The 19,239-nt window shown below is 39.5% G+C and overlaps 1 protein-coding gene across 1 annotated transcript in view; it reads left to right on the plus strand.

The window, feature by feature from the left end:
• Positions 1-17,517, plus strand: part of cmtm8b (CKLF-like MARVEL transmembrane domain containing 8b) — a 32,252-nt gene extending 14,735 nt beyond the window's left edge. The window contains exons 2-4 of the mRNA XM_041248086.1: positions 4,010-4,183; positions 16,154-16,273; positions 17,004-17,517. Coding sequence (XP_041104020.1) covers positions 4,010-4,183; positions 16,154-16,273; positions 17,004-17,090 — 381 coding nt within the window. The 3' untranslated portion in view covers positions 17,091-17,517. The remainder of the gene's footprint in view (positions 1-4,009; positions 4,184-16,153; positions 16,274-17,003) is intronic.
• The last annotated feature ends 1,722 nt before the right edge of the window (positions 17,518-19,239 follow it).

The following is a 19,239-nucleotide window of genomic DNA, read 5'->3' on the forward strand; positions in this document are numbered from 1 at the left end:
GGTTAGGTTTTGGGTGTGTTTTTAGGGGATGAGAAAGAGGAAAACAAAAATTGGGGAAGTCTTTTAGAAAAGGCTAAAGTAGTTGTTTTTGCTGTGACATCAGCTTTCCTATAGAGGCACAGTGTTAGTTATTAATAACTTGCTGGCATCAGTGTTGTGGCACAGGATGGTGTGTGTAGAGCCTCCTGTGTCACAGCTGAGGGAGGTTCGGACAGTACTGCTGGAGTTTTTTTGGGGTGGGCTACTTTGGGTATGGCAGTGGGTGCTGTATCTGCCGTTAGAGGAAAGGTCTTATTGACGTGGTCAGCAGGGTGGCAGCTTTTCGTCTGTGGTCTCTGCAGAGGATACTCTACTCTGATCAGCCAGCACGTTGGATCTGTTTAGCACTGGCATTTTTAGTTAGGTTAATAGGTTGCAGTGTGAATCATTTGTTTTTACTGAATAATGAGCACTTGCCTGCTTTTTGAGTATTTTTAAGGTATAGTAAATGTGAAGTGTGGAGAGAAGTATTTTAATTGGTATTTTTTAGAGGAACCCTTGATTTTTAATAAGCCCAACTTATTACTATGATTAAATAAATCATTAATACCAATACTGTATCTATGGGTAACAGAGGTAGTGGGAATGCACCATTGCATGTATTAAAACTATATTTAATTAATACAAAAGACTACAAAGTAGAGGTATTTTACAAAAAAAGATATCATACAGTGCGGTATTGTCGTGGTTTAATTATTTAAACCATGTTGTGATTGATATGAATAAGTAAGCCAATACCAAATAGAACAAGATTCAGAACTGGGCAGACACATGGCAAATGACATTTAATAGAGAAAAGTATAAGGTACTGCACGCAGGAAATAAAAATGTACATTATAAATATCATATGGGAGATACTGAAATTGGAGAAGGAATCTATGAAAAAGACCTAGGAGTTTTTGTTGACTCAGAAATGTCTTCATCTAGACAATGTGGGGAAGCTATAAAAAAGGCTAACAAGATGCTCGGCTACATTGTGAAAAGTGTTGAATTTAAATCAAGGGAAGTAATGTTAAAACTGTACAATGCACTAGTAAGACCTCATCTTGAATATTGTGTGCAGTTCTGGTCACCTCGCTATAAAAAAGATATTGCTGCTCTAGAAAGAGTGCAAAGAAGAGCGACCAGAATTATTCCGGGCTTAAAAGGCATGTCATATGCAGACAGGCTAAAAGAATTGAATCTGTTCAGTCTTGAACAAAGAAGACTACGTGGCGACCTAATTCAAGCATTCAAAATTCTAAAAGGTATTGACAGTGTCGACCCAAGGGACTTTTTCAGCCTGAAAAAAGAAACAAGGACCAGGGGTCACAAATGGAGTTTAGAAAAAGGGGCATTCAGAACAGAAAATAGGTACATGAACTGCATAAGGACAATAAAAACCACCTACAATACAAACAGTATATCCACCTGCACGTGGAGAGAGGCCCAGCCTCAAGCTTCCGTCTCTATTGACTGAGAGTATGTCTTGCACAAGCAACAGAAGTACTGGTAAGTCATAATGAACCATCACAGCTCACTCCACCAATTGGTTGTAATAGCAAAACACCCATCAGATCGCAATTGGTTGCACCTGTACCAAAATCTGACCGCGTACCACATTACACTGGTCAAGTTCAGGTCATAACACTACACCGTATTTAATGATATGTTACTTCATGTAAATGTTTACTTATTTTATAGTTGTCATTGATGTAAAGTGTAATCGTGACATTGTTTAATTAGTAAATTAGGTGTATTGGATAATTTATAAATATATGGAAATGTTCATCCGTACTGTAGATACTTTACCAGGATCATCTTTACTTGCTTAACAAGAGGTACTGTTTTTTAGTAGATCAAGTTAGATAGAAATGTCAACCTAAAGTCTAGCTGAGTTCATGGTAACATCTCTCTATTCCCCTGTGAATATATTTGTGTATGTTTCTGTGCTGTGTATCCTGTAATCTGTAAACTTAGTAGAAATATAGAACCATGACGAATAGGCATGTTTAATTAGATGGCCCATAGTAACCCTACACTATGCCATTCCTTTTCTTTTTGCTGGAGTAGTTTGCAAGTACACCAAATAATGACTTTCCAGTGTACAGTACATTTTTGATGTGTGTAATAGATGAACCACCTTTTTAGAGGAAGCTTTTTGGTTTTAACCAATTCATTAAGGTTCTTCTTTGAAACATCGTAATTGAATGCTGAATATACGAGCACACTAGTTTTGATATCAGTTCTACCTTACAACCTGCCTTATTGGCACAGTAGGGTTTCCTAAAATTACATATTGGATTGTTAAGAACTCCTCAGGGAAGGAAGGAAGGAAGGAAGGAAGGAAGGAAGGAGACATTGTGTATGCAAAGGAAGTGTCTGACTCAGTTGTTGTATATTTGCTCTGTCTCTGCACTAAAATAGAATTAACCTGTTGTATGAGTCTGTGGTCCAGGAATGTACAATATACAGTAAATCAGTCTGTGTCCAGCAGTCCTTGGTACAAAAATACTAATTAATCGGTTTCTTTAGACTATATACAAAAATTCAAGTCAACAAATGTTTTTTTTCCAAAAAAGGTATTTTCAGTGTCTTGTTTTCGTTTTAGAATGCAAAAAAAACGTACATGTGCGTGCGTGCGTGCATGCGTGTTATAAACCATGATGGCCCATGTGGTTCCCATGAAGTGTAAGCACGTCTCAGTGGTGATTAGACCTTTAACCACCCAGGCTTGCGTATATTTCATGGGAATCCCATGGCCCGAAGTGCTTTATACCACTTACAAAATGGCTATTTCAAAGTTAATGATCATTTGGGGGGAGAAATAATTAAAACACTTTCGAAGTTTAAAAAACTAACTTTTATTATGTGTACATCCACAGTGTTGTACTAAAAAATAAAAAAATATATATATATAAAAAAAAAAAAAAAAAAAAAAAAAAAGTAGAGGACTTCGAAGATCGTCAATGATTGATGTGGGTGCCTAGGCAGAGTTTCAAATGAAACCGAGGTAAAAATAGGAACAGCCTAGCGTTTTAGCCATTTCGTACATGTTTAACCTGGTTTCGGAGACTTCACCAAAACCCAGTCTCAGACACACTTGCACCAGGTTAAACTGAAGATTAAACCAGACCTTGCACACCAATCAGACCACTGTGTCTGGTGAAAATGCTTCAGATTCCTGCAGGCACTCCAGTTCCAGGTCGGTAATGCAGAGCTGGTGTTTGGCCTTGTCTCCACTCACTCTTCTGAAAGTTTTGTGACTTACAGGAAGACATTATTGCTGGTCTTAAGCTTGCTGTCAACAGAGATGTTAACTTGTATCTGTTTTCGACAAAAAAAAGAAAAGAGAAAGTGCTTTCTGTTGTCATGCTCCCATATCGTGTAATAAACTACCATAGAATATTGATGCCGAGTCGCTTAGTTTTAAATCAAGGTTAAAAACTCACTTTTTTTAGACTAGCATTTTGTACCAATTTAATGTGGTGGTGTTTTTTTTTAAATGTTAATGTTCTCTATATTGATTCATTTTAAGATACGTTTTTCATGTTTGTGTCAGAAGTCATTTTAATTAATTTTATTATTTTGTTTTTATTGACTTGTAAAGCACTTTGAGATACTGCAGTATGAAAGGCACTATATAAATAAAGAAACTTAAATCTATTTAATCCAGCTCTCAGTATTAAACTGGAGACTGAATTCTACTGGCCACCAGTTGAACTTCTTGCACTGGCATAACATTCCCCCAGAATGCTGTTGAGGTTTTCTGGACATGTTTCCTTAAAATGCATGTCCATATTTTTTTCTGTAAGCCAGTCTTTAAATACATTAATAACCCATGTTGTATTTTTAAGTGTGTGGTGGTGGTTCTTTTTTTTTTCTTAATTTAGCTGTGTATCATTTTACTCTGTCTAGTGTTGACAGCTGCTGTAGAACTAAAATGTTTGATTCATTACTTAAACTTGCTTTTTTTTTTTCATCCATACAGGTTCTTGGACTCCTAGTTTGGACACTTATAGCTGGGACCGAGTATTTCCGAGTGTCTGCCTTTGGCTGGGTGATGTTCGTAGCTGTGTTTTACTGGGTTCTCACTGTGTTCTTTTTAATTCTCTACCTGACCATGGCTTACACCAGGATTCCTCAGGTCCCATGGGCCACAGTGGTAAGTTGCTATAAACTTTTAAACTTAAAGCTGGAGTGCCCCACCTTCCTCTTTGGTGTTTGTTTACCACTTAAACTGATCATTTAATTTCCCAAACGTATCTTTTGCTTCCAACTCCTTTGAAACTACTTTACACATCTTAGGTTTGACATGAACCTCTTCTACACAGTGTCCAAATGTAAATGTATGGGCTTCTTGGTCAGTGGTCCTCAATGTTGTGCCCTGTGGCAAAATTGTGCCTGTGAGACCAGATTGTTGTGCTTGTATTGGCAGCTGACATAATCTGGAATATAGACATTGTAATTGGAGTTAAGTCATTGCAATCTACTACTCTGTGCTCTAAATCTCTACTTTTGGTGTAGTGTCATACTTCTGCATTTTCATGTCTTTATATTTTAGAATTTAGTTTGTTAAATGTTAAGAGCTAAAATGTATTGACCTTTATGGGAAATAAACACATGTAGTCATGGATAAAAACTTTGAGGACCACCAGGGGGCATACAAAAAACACCAATTATATTTATTGAGGTGTTTGGCTTTTTCTTTTTCTTGTTTGTCAGACACTTTTAAGACCCAGAATTCCTGACAGGCTGTACTGTGACGCTTGTGTGTGCCCGGCTCACTTCAATAACCTGCATTTCATGTATAGACTCGGCTATGAGAGTGTCTTAGAATCTGCTTTTCACCACATCAGTGACCTAGATTTCTCCTACATGCTGTGCTAGAAAATATATTGCATCATTGGGCTGTTTTCTAGGAAGTAAAACTAAAGTGAAAATATATATATTAGCTTGCATAAGGAATGCAGTGTCTGTCTCTCTCTCTCTCTCTCTCTCTCTCTTTCGATCGCTCAATATATATATTTGCTCAAAAGAGCCAACTTCCCAACATTTCGGTATGTTTTAACACACCTTTGTCAAGGGAAAGTGTTTGAAAACAAACATTGGAGGTATTTTATAGGCTTTTGATGTCATGGTAACCACACATTCATTTCTCTTTTAAATCTATTTTTTTCTGTGATGTCATTAAGGGTTATAATGGTCTGTCTGTCTTCCTTTGTTAATTGCCTTTTTCTTGCCATTATGATAGCAATATACTACTTCCTGCAGTACAATACTATCCAAATAATGCTTAAGAGGGTGTAGTTACACAGTCTGTTCCAACACTGCTTTTATACAGACAGAGGGTTTGTAAGTAATCAACAAAAGTTGGGACACCTGTAGGAATTGTTAGCATCAACTTTCAAGGCTTAATTTACTTCCATTGCTGCAGAACAGCTGTAAGTTATTAACCCATTACTTGTTCCCTGAAAAAGGTCTTTTTGTATAACTCTGAAATGTACATTATTTTTCAGTTTTTGGTAACCTAAACTTTTTTTTTTTTTAACCTCTGGCTGTTTACCACTTACCTTTGTACCATTTCAGGTTATTCACTGGACTTGAATTGCTTAAATTTCAATAAAAACTTGAAAAATGGGGGTGTTCTAAAACTTTTGACCGTTAGTGTGTGTGTGTGTGTGTGTGTATATGTATGTATGTATGTATGTATGTGTGTATATGTATTATATATATATATATAATATATATATATATATATATATATATATATATATATAATATATATATATATATATATATATATTTTTTTTTTTTTTTTTCTACAGTAGATTGACAGTAGTGTTATGACACCTCAGACACAATTAAGTTCGAAGTACATCTCCCTCCTGCAAAACCGGACCATATTCGATTCCTCATTAATCAATTCCAAATAGCAACTACCATCAGAAAATGCAAACTCTTATCCTTGCTCGGGCATTTCAACTATGCACTATGCATCATCCCTCAGGGTAGAATAAAAATATCGGCAGAATCAAAGTACATCAAAATGTAGCATCACTAATTCAACACTGGAACAGTCTCTCGCTCTATGAAGACTACACCTCACCCCCCCACCCTATCGTAGCAGCAGCCCAACTCTGGGGCCACTGATGGACTAGGACAATCTACCCACAGTGCACATCAACATTAAAGGTCGTTCATCCTCCCCACTCCAACATCAGCGGCCAAGGCCAGTCAACCAACACCTCATAAATAGTCTGGGTCGACTTTATCTATTTGCTTCTCCATTTCTGACCAGTTGCACAGCTCAACAAAGCATAGCTAGCTTGCCCGGAGTGGGGCTTCCTCCCACGAGGGGGTTGGTCCTCTCCACTGAGCGAGAGATATAGGTATAGTTATACACACACACACACACATAATCAATACATCTAACCTATCTAACCCTCTTTTTATTGTTGTCGTCTCGTGTGTGTGTGTGTGGTTTTTTTTTTTTTTTTTTTTTTTTTCTATGCATTGGCACGTGGTCTCCTGTTCGTCGCACGGTTTTGGGAAACTTCTGTGGAGCTGGGGGTTGTTCTTTTGGGGGGCAAGTGATTTCACTGCCCTTACCTTGGGTTAAGCTATGTCACCTCTGCCTTTGGATGATGGGTGGGGTGGGTGTTCTCATCGTATGAGTCAGTGGGGACCCCCAGCCACACCTATCATTCTGCAGCTTAGCGCTGTTCCTTACTTGAAACACAAGCTCATTTCTTTCTTCCTACTATCCACTCTGGACTTGGCCTACTATGTTTAGAGCTCAATGTCCTTTCTATTTGTTTCCTCCTTTCAGATCCCTCAGGGGGATCTCAGTTTTTCTAACTTATTCAGTCCTTTTTCAGGTTGGCATCCGCTGCCTATTCCACCCTTGAAGGATTCAGGTTTGCATCTGCTATCTACTCCTTCCTCGAGGGACGCTGTGCACAGTCTTGAAGGCCAAGCTCCTTTTCATCGAACAAGACAACCCCATTTTACATGTTTTCTCTCCTAACAACTATTCTCATAGCCCAGTCTCCCACCCTGTGCAATCTTTTTTCTGCTCGATGGAGATTTTCTTTCATTCTTGTGCATGACCTCTAAACATTGTCTGTCATTGACTGTTCTACTTTCCTGTACATTCAATCTGTCTATATATAGCAAATAAAGCAAAAAAAAAAAAAAAAAAAAAAAAAAAAAAACATGGAGAATAGTGTTCACTGTCAGCTGCAATACAGTAACCACAATACAACTAGTCTTCAGTTTGAATGACGAAGTGAAGAATCAGACAATTGGAAGTAGTCTGAGTTACTTGCAGCAGATTTATTTCAGCATATCTCAGTAACAGCACAGAAAGGAGACTTTGAGTAAACGTTATGAATACACTGTAAACAAGTTACTGAACAAACCGCACGATCAGCACTAACATAGACTGCTAAAACTTTTTTTTTTATTATTATTTCGCCAATACATTTTTGGACCCAATAGTAACTTTTAAATACTGAGCAAAGCACATTACTCATGGAATGAGGAAAACACTGCATGCATTAGGAACACAAACTAGTGCTGCATAAAATCACGAAAAAACAAACAAATGTCAGTGTGTGTGGGTGGTTTTTTGTTTTTAACGTATCAGTTTTTTAATGGCAACATAAGACATTTAACGGCACAAGGTGAGCCTTACCAGATGGTAAAGCCCTCTTCAGGATTCTATTGGTTAAATAGTGCTCCACACATCGATTTTAAAATACATATAGAAAACAGTTTACTAGGAATGTTTAAATAGAAAATTAGTAATCGCTATTATAAATCGTTTTTTAGTTTGTTTTTTTTTTTTTTTTTTTTTTTTTTTTTTTTTAAAATAGTTGACACCATCTAATAGTTGTGGTGTACACACATTTATTTATTTTTATTCTATTAATGAAGTGAAAATGCAAGTACTGCCTCAATCAACAAGCCTGTCAGTAACATCCATCCCCACTCAAAAACAGAGCTAACCGTTGACATGACACCTAACAGTAGTAGTAATCATAGCAACGACATGGTTAATCGCAATTGGATAAGCAGCTCTCCAGATCTATTCAAGCATGTTGGTGCCATACAAGCAGATGAATGTACAGACACCAGAATCTGATACTATGAGTAACTTTTGCTAACTTTTAATACCGAGTTTCATGAGAGCTGGGAAAAGTGATTCTTCAGATGAATACAAAAATGTAAGTGTGGCATACAGATGAACGGATGTCCGTAGGGATTTCATAGCCAAGGTACAGCAGAGCACAGTATGGATTATTGGCCCAGAAGGTATATACATAATGGTGAAATACTTTACAGCTTTATTTAAATGATTGTTTCATCCTCAAATCTGTGACTATGTAATATGCATGTTTTAACCCTTCCTATACTGCTAAGTTTACTCAGTTTAACATTTTTAACCCTTTTCAAAGAAGTTGCAGAAAAGTAAAATTTTATGTTTTCACAAATTTAATAGTGGATTGGTCTACATGCAATAGTAAAAATAAGTCTTCCCATTCTTCCATTCAGGAATTTGGGCTTACATGTTTCTATTGGGCAGAGAACGTCTCCTTCGAAATTTAAATTAATCTAATTAATATTAAAATCTGGGAGGATATAATATAATATTTCTGTCAGTGTTACTACTCCTTTGTTGTGACCTTGATCTGCTGTGTTGACAAAACGTTCTTCAACAGATGTTGGGGAAACAATGACCTATTTTTCTGGATATTAACTGATGGAGCTTTGTTGCTGTGTAGTGGTTTTTCAGTCTGTGCATGTGTTTCTGTTACATTTTTACATACTTTTGTTATGAACAAGTATTTCAAATTGCATTATTGCTTTTGTTAAATTGCCAGAAATTGTGTATTTTGGTCTTTATCATTTTATTAGTGGCTGTTCATTTGTATTTAACATGTTTTCTTCAAAACCTTACATTAAGTGTAGGGTGCCAAAACTTTCATCTGATCAAGACATGAACCAAACATATTGGCCATCAAATTCTCACTATCACCCATGAGATGTACAACTAATTTACCAACACAATACAATAAATGTAATAACTTCAATTGAACACAAATATATATGTAGCCAGATTTTATTACAGAAGAGAAATACAACTAATTTAATTACTTAATGTAATTAGCATGTTAACTTCAATTGAACACAAATATACGTGCAGTCAGCTGCTTTACTTTAGCCAGTATGTAATGTGATCTAGTAACATAACAGCCAAAATGTTAACTCAAGAAAAAGAAACTGCATGTAGATTTCTCAACATCAGAAGTGGTGGTGTGATCAAAACCCCACAGTGTGCTTCTCTTATGACACCACAGGTAAGGCGATCTCTCCTGACTATCAATAGGCATTTCGCTTCTGTACAAATGAAATTATGCCTGACACTTTGCTGTTCTTGAGGTTGGATTTGTCAGCACATACAACTCTTAAACTAAAAGGGGCAAAATCTGTTGTATTACCAGATTTCATGGTGGTCCAAAGAAGAACCAGGGTCAAATAATGATTTTCTGCGGTATTTCATGAAAGGCTGAAAAATAAACATTGAAAAGGATCAAGACGACTAATAATAACCAATGTCTAGTAAACTACCTCTGCAGGTGAAGTGGTGAGCGATGACCCACAATGGATTTCCACAAAAATAAAAATGTTAATGATGAATAGCCTCTAGATGGCGTATGTGGTTCATGAGATAATACTTGCTGAAAGGCAAAAGCTAGTAATTCTGAAACTATTCAAAAGGTGGATTTATTATATTAACTACTGCTATCCTCAACTCAAATATGTAATTTAATATTTTAAACTATATTTGCAAGTTTCTTTTAAAATATTTCCTGTTACCTATTTTGGTTGCATTGTTAATGCTTTAAGCAGGTGGTTCTGATTTGTTCTGCTTTGTAATTTAAAGCTACAAAGTTTCAGACGGGAAACTGAGTACACGTACTAAAGATATCATTTGATATACAGGAAAATCCCTTAACCCATCATTAAAGAACAGGTAAAGCTACAATTCCCGGATTCCCCTCCAGCTCACGTTGAAACAAAGACAGGAAGGGTGGACCTGAAACGTGGCTGAAGTTGGCGTCTCATTCGCTGTTTGTTATACAGACTTTGATCTGCTCCAAATTTAATGATTGGCTTTGTATTTAAGGGGTTAAAATCACATTGGCCTGAAAAATTCTCAGTGGCTGTTTATAGATGGGCAGCTCCTAAACAATATTCATTTCTTTTTTGCTCAGCCCAACATTGATTTATGTGTCAAAGCAGCTGGCACACATGTCAATGTATGTATTATAATTGAATAAGTAACAGTGTATTTAAGGGGTTAAAATCACTTTGGGTTGAAAATTTCTCTGCGGATATTTATAGAGGGGCAGCTCCTAAACAATATTCATTTCTTTTTTGCAGCCAAGTACGGATTTCTGAGTCAAAGCAGCTGACAACATGGCAAAGATAGGGTGTTGGCATGTTGTCCAATTGATGCAAATTGAAGAAGTAACTGGAGTATTTCAGGGGTTAAATAGCTTTAGGCTACTTATTTCAAAGGTGACTCTCACAGAGGGGGAACCACTTTACGTCCCCCATGTGTATTTATCCCAGCCCATAATGGATTTGGATAGAAAACAGTGTGTAAACATGGCACATATAGCACATTCCAGCTTCTTATACACAGAAATGTAACACAAATTGAATAAGTAACTGCGGTATTTCAAGGGTGAAATTGCTTTGGGCCACTTATTTCAAAGTTGATTCTCGCAGAGACGGAACCCCTCTGTCACCCATGGGTAGTTATTCCATTCCAAAACTGATTTTAATACACTAGTACTATTTAAAGATACCAACTTTCTGAAGTTAGGAGTAATAAATTACAAAGACTAACTCAGTAAGAGTTTCCACGCTCATCCAGTCTGCAGTACTGAGGTGTGAACTCAAAACATGTCCTATAGTAAGAAAACAACCTCATGTGTACTTTTATTTAATATATGCCGCATTCTAAAAACGATGACACCTTTGTTTCAATGAAAACGTTTCCTCACCTCAGTTTAATAATATTTTAATGTGAAGAGTGTCGATCTGCGCTGTGAGCTGAAGTCAACTAATATTTGGTCTCTTTAGTTCTGCATTTTTTTCTATATATCTGAGCTCCCATATAAAATAATAATGTAAATAATGAGATTCAATTTGCATTTTACTATTGTATTGTTATGCTGCCTCATGGTAATTAAGCAACACTATTAATGTAGCAAAGGTTTAACACTTCATTTACAGATTAATTTCTTTTAGTTTTGGGTCAATTTTACAAACTTGTTCTGTCTTAAAGTGTCTCTGGGATTATGGGGTCAATTGGCTTTAGATTTACCTCTGTCGGTCCAGGTGCTGCATAGTTACAGTTCCTTTACAATGGAATGATAACCATTACCGAATAGGAAGAGCCCACTCTGACCGCCAATCACAGCGGATATATAAAAAAAGCTGCCTTATCAGGGCCCTGCTGTGAGGGGGGGAAGTCCCTCCCAGTTGAAGAGGGATGTCCTCACAGTAGCATATCGCCATTTTCTCTCTCACTTCACTGAGACAGGTCACAGATTGCTTTATGCTTTCTTTGTCCGAATTTGGCTGATTTGTCGGTTTAATACCATCAAATTTATTTTCATACACTGTAAAATCACGCTTTCGAGTGTTACTGAGATTGCTCCTGCCTAATTCTCATGTCAGTTTACTGACTAGAGCTGGTTTCGACCCCTCTTTTGAGATTGGTAAGCGGCCATTACTCTCTTTTCACTATACAAGGCCTCGTGTAGTTTGCTGTACCGTTTTGGGTGCTGTAAGGAGACCCCGCGGGCTTGCAGTGTCGTCCTCTACACAGATTTAATCGGGCACAGTAAACCAAAAAAAACGCTTGGGCGTTTCCTAGCACGGCTGTGCTTGCCCTCGGCGCCCACGCTGACCGAATCGGCTATACAGCCCGGCATCGACTGCACTTCTATCCGCAAACTTCAGGCTCGAAACAGCGCCTACCCATCCCCGATTAACTCGGCACTGGTGTGACCATCTTCGGCGCCGTCTATAGCCCGTCACCGAACACGCTCCCCATCGGCACCGATTGACTCTGCATCGACCACGCTCTCCCGCGACACCAACCTCGGCACAGATAGACGTGGTACTGATTGCTCGGCACCGAGTGCAGCAGCCTCGCCTACGCACGCTCCATGTCAGTGCGTTCAACTGGGTCCTCCGCTGGTTTTCACCAGTGCGACCAGTGCACGGCAAAGCTGCTCAGACAGGATGAGCACTTGTTCTGCGCCAGATGCTTGGGGCCAGACCATGCAGCCAAAGCACTGGCGGTTGAGTTGGACTGCTCCCCATGCAGAATGTTCTCTAAAGAACTAAGTGCACTAGAGCAGCCATATCCCTAACAGAGTCTCCTTCCCTGAGCCAGGGAAGAATGAGGTCTGTGGTCCAAGGTCCTCTGCAGAGGTGCTCTACGACCCCAACCCCCCCAGCACAGTGACTAGGGAGCTCTCCCGCACACCTGGGTCACCCTCCTCTTCACCACCGGTGCAGAGGCCAAGGCGCCTCTCGGGAAGCGAGATGGTCACCGCCGAGGCGTTACCGCTCGAGGGGGCGTTCACCAGGGGACAGGCGGTCACCATGCAGATATCTCTCTCCTTCCTGGCACAGACGCAGACGATCCCCATCACAGTCACCTCGGAGGCACACAATCTTGGCCGAGCGGCGCTTTGTAGAACTGGCAGCAAGTGTAAGGGCTCAGCAAACAATGCTGGAGACCCTACTTGAATCGCAAGGCAGACCCCCCCTACCACCGGGCAGCCCCAACTTCCACAGTCTCGTTCCCCATCACCAGCACCTAGACCTCCTAGCCCAGACGAGCTGACCTTCACAGCCACTTCCATCGGGCAAGCCACAGCGGGGGGCTCCTTACCGCCCCTGCCGCATGTATCGCAGAGGGAAGAGTTCCGGGCACTGATACCCTGGCCGGCAGAACAGGAGGGAAAGGGGAACCATTTTCTGCAGAAAAAAGGGCAGGCCCTCCCTTTGTACCAGGATTTCCAGGAATTGGTGCGCTCCTGCTGGAGCAACCCAGCATCTGCACCCTCAGCCTACAGAACATAGTCCCTGCTGCACACTGCAGGAGCCCAAGAAGCGGGCCTAGGCACATTTCTTGCAGGACAACAGATGCGATGCTTAAGAAGGCATATGCATCGGCAGCTCTGTCAGTCCTAGCAGCGAATGCCATGGCTATACTGGTGCTCCACCAGAACTAGTTAGCAGAGAGGCTGCAGGAAAGAGCTACAGAGGCAGACATAGGGGAGCTCCAGGTGGTAGCAAAGGCGATGACTGACTTAATGGGGAAGTTAGGACAGGCATCAGGCAGATCTCTAGCAGCGCTGGTAGCCACGCGCAGACACCTCTGGCTAACCCAGGCCAAGGTCATCGAGACTGAGAAGGTAGCGCTATTAAATGCCCCCATTACACCGGGGCAGACATTCAGCGCGATCATTGATATGAGCCCAGTCCAACTCTAACTCTGGGTCTGGCCGTTGAACGGAGCAGTCTATTCAGACGAGGTTTGCCAGATGCAGTAGTAGAAACACTACAGTCTGCTAGGTACTCATACAAATGGAAAGTTTTCCAAGACTGGTGCATTGCTGAAGGTCATGCTCCTGTAACCTGTCCTATTGAGATTATACTAACCTTCTTACAACATCTGTTTGACGCAGGAAAATCAGGGTCCACTTTCAAGGTATACCTGGCAGCAATATCAGTGTGCCACGACAAAATTGACTCTGTGTCCCCTGGGGCACATTTCCTGGCAGTGCAATTTCTTAAAGGGGCTCGGGGGCTTCGTCCTCCCTTGAAAAGCATGGTCCCCAAGTGGGATTTAGAATGGGTACTGCGGTTCCTTATGGGTCCCCCATTCGAGCTCATGGTGTCAGCAGAACTGCGCCCTGTTTCCTTGAAGGTGGCTGCCAGACAAGTAAGTGAGCTTAATGCGCTGTCCATCGATAACACATGTATGGCTTTCACTGGAAATGACTCGCGGGTAATATTAAGAACAAATCCAGCCTTTTTGCCAAAGGTGGTATCTCCATTCTTTATTGCCCAACCAACCAGTCAGAGGAGGACCGTAGACAGCACACGCTCTGCCCAGTTAGGGCTGTGTGCTGTTACCTGGATAGGGTGGAGTCCTGGAGACAGTACAGCTAGCTATTTGTCTGCTATGGGTCAGGCCCTATCGAAGCAACGTCTAGCACACTGGGAGGCAGATGCTATACGCTTGGCGTATGAACATACAGACTACCCCTCACCAGGAGAGATTACGGCCCATTCTACCAGGGGCCAGGCAGCTTCGTGGGCTTTCCTTCATGGCGCCTCCTTAGATGAACTCTGCAATGATGCTACATGGACAGGTAGTCAGACATTTGCATGTTTTTACCACCTTGATGTTGCAAACCAAGCGAGACCCTGTCTGGGCTCAAGGGTGTCTAGGGTGAACCACTTTTATAGCACACAGATGGACTCCATTTAACTTATTGTGTGAATTCTGCAGGCAATTGGTTGCACCTGAGCTTATTTAGAAGTGTAATAGCAAAAGCGGTGAATACTTATCTAATGAAAGTGAGTATGTTTAAAGTTAAATGTGGCACCGTGAGTAAACAGTACAGTCTCAGGGAATCAATTTTATTATACCATACGCGTTCACTCATTTTGGCAATGCTGCTGCGTAACGTGTAGAGAACTGAAGAAGCAGAGGGACTATAGCTAAGTGAAGCTGTAGGTGAGTTAGTTGGAATAAAAAACCTACTGTGCAGAGGAGATTAGTCTGCCAATGTTTTATTTGATGTTATGGAGATCTTTGGCATTGCACTGGGAAAAGTCTCAGTTTAATGAGGAAAACATTCACTGGGTATAATATTTATATAGCTTTTAGAAATTGGTTAAATTGGTTCAAACCTCATCACATGATCAAAAATACCCACGTGATGCTGCTTAGTAAATATTTTTGTTTTAGTTTTTTACAAAGTCAAATTACGTCATAACTTCGCTTTTAGACTTACTAAAATTCAAACCCAATCCAACTCTACGATGTAAATAAATACATGTCAGACAGACAGTTCTATGTCCAAAAAACCCCCAAACCTTTACTAACTCTGCACTATGAACATTGCTTTCTTGACTGTTTAATAAAAATAATGGACTGCATACCTCAGCTCATAGTGGGAAACTAAAGGCACCTTGGGAAAAACTATAATTACCTTCTGCGGCTTTGGGCATTTTAAGCCCCTTGTTGGTAAGTTCTCATGTTACATCCCAGTCCCGTCCCGTCCATATTTAGTATATTGCCATGCCTTAAATAACAGGAATGCATTTATGTAAACTAGGGTGTTTTGAGAAAATATTCCAATTAGTATTTGTCAATCTGACCTAATATTTAAAAACAATTATGCAGATTGACAGATAACCTACAGAGAGTTTGCTTTATCTTCTGCCTTACTGGCATAACTAAAGTTGCTGGTAGAAAAATGTGAAATACCTTATTGAAAATATTTTTGTTTTACTGCTTGCAAAATGAGATTAAGGCATACTGTACCGTTGATGGCATCCGTGCAGGTGTCGTCACACATTGATTTGGTCTAATAAAGTATAAAAGATTATTGATGACCAGAACCGTACTTGGATAATAGGCCATTTCTGTAATATCAAGTATACCTTTTACCCAAAAAGAGGTCTTTCAAATACTCTGTATTTATTGAATACTGTTATGCTGAATAAACTGCTGAAATTTTATGTTTACAGTTACAAAAGCAGTAACGAGCCACAGATTGAACAGCAAAAAGTAGGTTGACTTGGTCTTGCAGAGCTTCACAAAGACCTTTCCAGACCCCAGCCCTAAAAAAAAAAAAAGATTTGCTACGCTAGGCAGAGCCCCCTCCCCCCTTTGAATTCCTGCTGTTTGAAATCTTAACTACTTCCCTGGTATTGGCTGGAAAACCTGTACAGTTCATGAGGACGTAATTCATGTGCTCTGGTTGATATCCCAACTTGTTAATGTTTGTTTTCTTCTCAGGGTTTATTCTTCAATAGCAGTGCCTTCATCCTGTACTTCATTTCTGCCGTTGTAAATGCAGTTTCAGTCAGTCATGGATTCCAGGGCAAACACGAGTACAACAGGTGGGCTGCTTCATCGGTAAGTAGACTTTCCTCCCTCTTTTAAAGAAAAGCGATGTGGTTATAGATTTATATTACACTGTGACCATGTGGGGAAAAAAAAGCTGCTCCAGTTAATACCCTGGTATACCACATATTTTATCACAACTCCTATAAATAAGAATATACATATTCATGCAACTGCACTGATATACTGAGCCAGGAGGTCCCAGTATGTAAGACTTCTTAAAGGCAGTGTTGTGTCTCCTAACCGTTTGAGCTATAAGATAATATTTGCTTAGCACAGTGTTTTTAATGAGCAAAATACCTGAGGCAGTTTGTCTTAGTTCCTTACTTTCTAAAAGTGTTTTTAAATGATAGATTTACACCCTTGATCTACCACTGTTTAATAATTCAGAAAGACTCCAGGGACATTTGATGTTTAACTATGTATTTGTTGTATTGTTTCTTAGATAACGTAGCTGATGTGTGTGTTTTTTGTTAACACACGCTGACATGCTGTTGTATTTTCCCTGTTGTACACCTGTGTATTTTAATGGGGTCAATCCCAACAGCCAGTCATACAGTTAAACCGCACAATGTCTCGAGCCAAACCAACAGCAGTGCGAGTGGGTGTGGAAACCCAGACAACAGTGACTGTTACTGTCACCCCTACCCACAGTATAGCGTGGCTATGATGGGCAGAACATGCAATTATTCTTAAAACACATTGCTGTATTCTGACTTTTGTTTAATTCTTTTCTTTTTAGTTTTTAGCCTTCATGGTTACGCTGTGCTATGCCGGAAGTGTTTACTTCAGTTTCCAATCTTGGAGATCACAAGGTCAAGGAGCTTGAATATTGTATGTACTTAAAGATACAATTCCTCATTAATAACAAGAGAAATATTCAGTGTCCGGACAGTCAGATTGCTGCCTAGAAAGGAAGATGTGACAAAAAAAGCATTAACTTGTCCATGGAAGGCAGCTGGCTAATGTATTCTTATATGGTGTTTTTGTTTATTTGTTTTTCCTTATTCTATAATGTATTTTCTTTATATATTTAATGAAATCAATAATTTTCTTTACTGATTATTCATTCTAAGGATATGCATATTTACTAATGGGCCGTTGTGATATATATATAGATATATATAATTTTAGTATAAAGTTTTTTCAGGTCTTCTCCTGTGTTTTTGTATAAGTTGAATATTTAAATAGAAAATATCTGTCTAAAGGAGAAATGTTAAAGCCCTGGGAACAATGTAGGGAGAATTTGTGTTTTAAAATTAAAGATATGTCATGAATATGTGTGTGGTTTACTTTATTAGCACTTTTGATTATACATTTCTCCCAAACTAGCTCAAGACCACAGAGACAAAATAACTGAATAATGAAACATGCAACACTGTTATATCTGTTACAAATTTGATCAAAGTGAGCCATTTAAAGTGGAGATATCAAAAGCACAAGTCAAATTTCAAGGAAATAGGCACAACTCTAAAACCGATGCTGGGCAAGGTTGCCCCAGTGGTTTCAAACTTGGCTTGTTTTTTTTTATATATGCACTTTAAATGGCTGGGCACTTCTGACAACTTGGTATTTTTTCACATTTCCAATGTGTTTTTGTTTCAGATATCATTTCTTTTTTTCACTAAATGGGTAATAACACACACACATTATGGGAATAGCAAAATTGTTCAACCTATATTGAGGCAATGTATTGCCGTTTGGATAGGGTAAATGTAAATAGTAGCCTAGTCTGTTGAAAGGGTTAAGATGTGAATCTGTGTACCATAGCGGTTATGTAGTTGGAGTGAAAGTGTGACTAGTTAGGGTTCAAATCCTGCCTTTTATATACTCTGTGTGCAGTATGCATTTGGTTTTATAACTGATTTTGTTTAGTAAAACATTTTTTTATATGAAATAATGAAATATTATGTAGTTATCGAAAACTGCAGTGTTACTTGAATGTAAAGGAAGTATCAAAAAGTACAAAAACAAACTGACCATTATGGCATCATATTTTCAATCAGTTAAAATAGTACGGTAACTTATGAGCATGTGAGACTCCCTTGCAGGTTGGCCTTACTATTTGATAACACATGTAACATATTTTTCAACCCTTTGAGTTGTTTATGCCTCAGGATGGCTGCTAGGGTACATTCCTGATGTGGCGACGCTTGTTTCTTGTTGAGCACAGGCAAGAAAACCTTAGGAGGAGAAGGACAAGATGGAGAAGACCCTGCATATTCAAATCCAGGGTCACTTTGTTTAGTATGCCGGAGGAATAAGGCTTTATCGTCTCACTCTGCAGGTCATCCTAGACCTAACAGCTAAATTTCACTTTTTCATCACCTGGTTGACTGTCCTCCTGGTAACACCGACAGCATTGACTTTCTTCACTATCGAGGACCATATGACCTCTGACAGCATAAGTAATGTTGGTTGAGGCTTTTCCAAATAATCTGTTTCATGTCGAGTGACCTCAGCGGTAAGGACTCTCAGCTCCTCCTCAGAAAACATTTATTTTCTGAGCGTGCCAAGAGGACTTTTCTGCCCATCCTCGGACATATTTTTTTGTTTGGTTTGATTTTCGTGCTTCACAAATCTCATACAGCGCCTACAGCTCTCTGCACTCCTAACTCCCTTCACCTCTAGGCTGTAAGTGCAGCCACTAAATAGCCCGATGCACAGGCAGCGCTCACTGCTACCCTCATTGTCATGATTGCAGCTCGTTATTTGTGCGTGTTGATTTGCATTGCTCTTAAGCTTACATAGGCCTCAGTGCAAAATAATTGCCTGGTTGCTAGGCAATTTGGATATTGCAGCCACAGTTTTTTGCACTACGCCTATCCTTACATTAGCCCCAAAATGTTTTATACATAAACTGCCTTAAACTTAAATGTAAGAACATAAGAACATAAGAAAGTTTACAAACGAGAGGAGGCCATTCGGCCCATCTTGCTCCTTTGGTTGTTAGTTGCTTATTGATCCCAGAATCTCAT

The sequence above is a fragment of the Polyodon spathula genome, chromosome 4 (assembly GCF_017654505.1).
Source record: "Polyodon spathula isolate WHYD16114869_AA chromosome 4, ASM1765450v1, whole genome shotgun sequence".
NCBI classification, from domain to species: Eukaryota; Metazoa; Chordata; class Actinopteri; order Acipenseriformes; family Polyodontidae; genus Polyodon; species Polyodon spathula.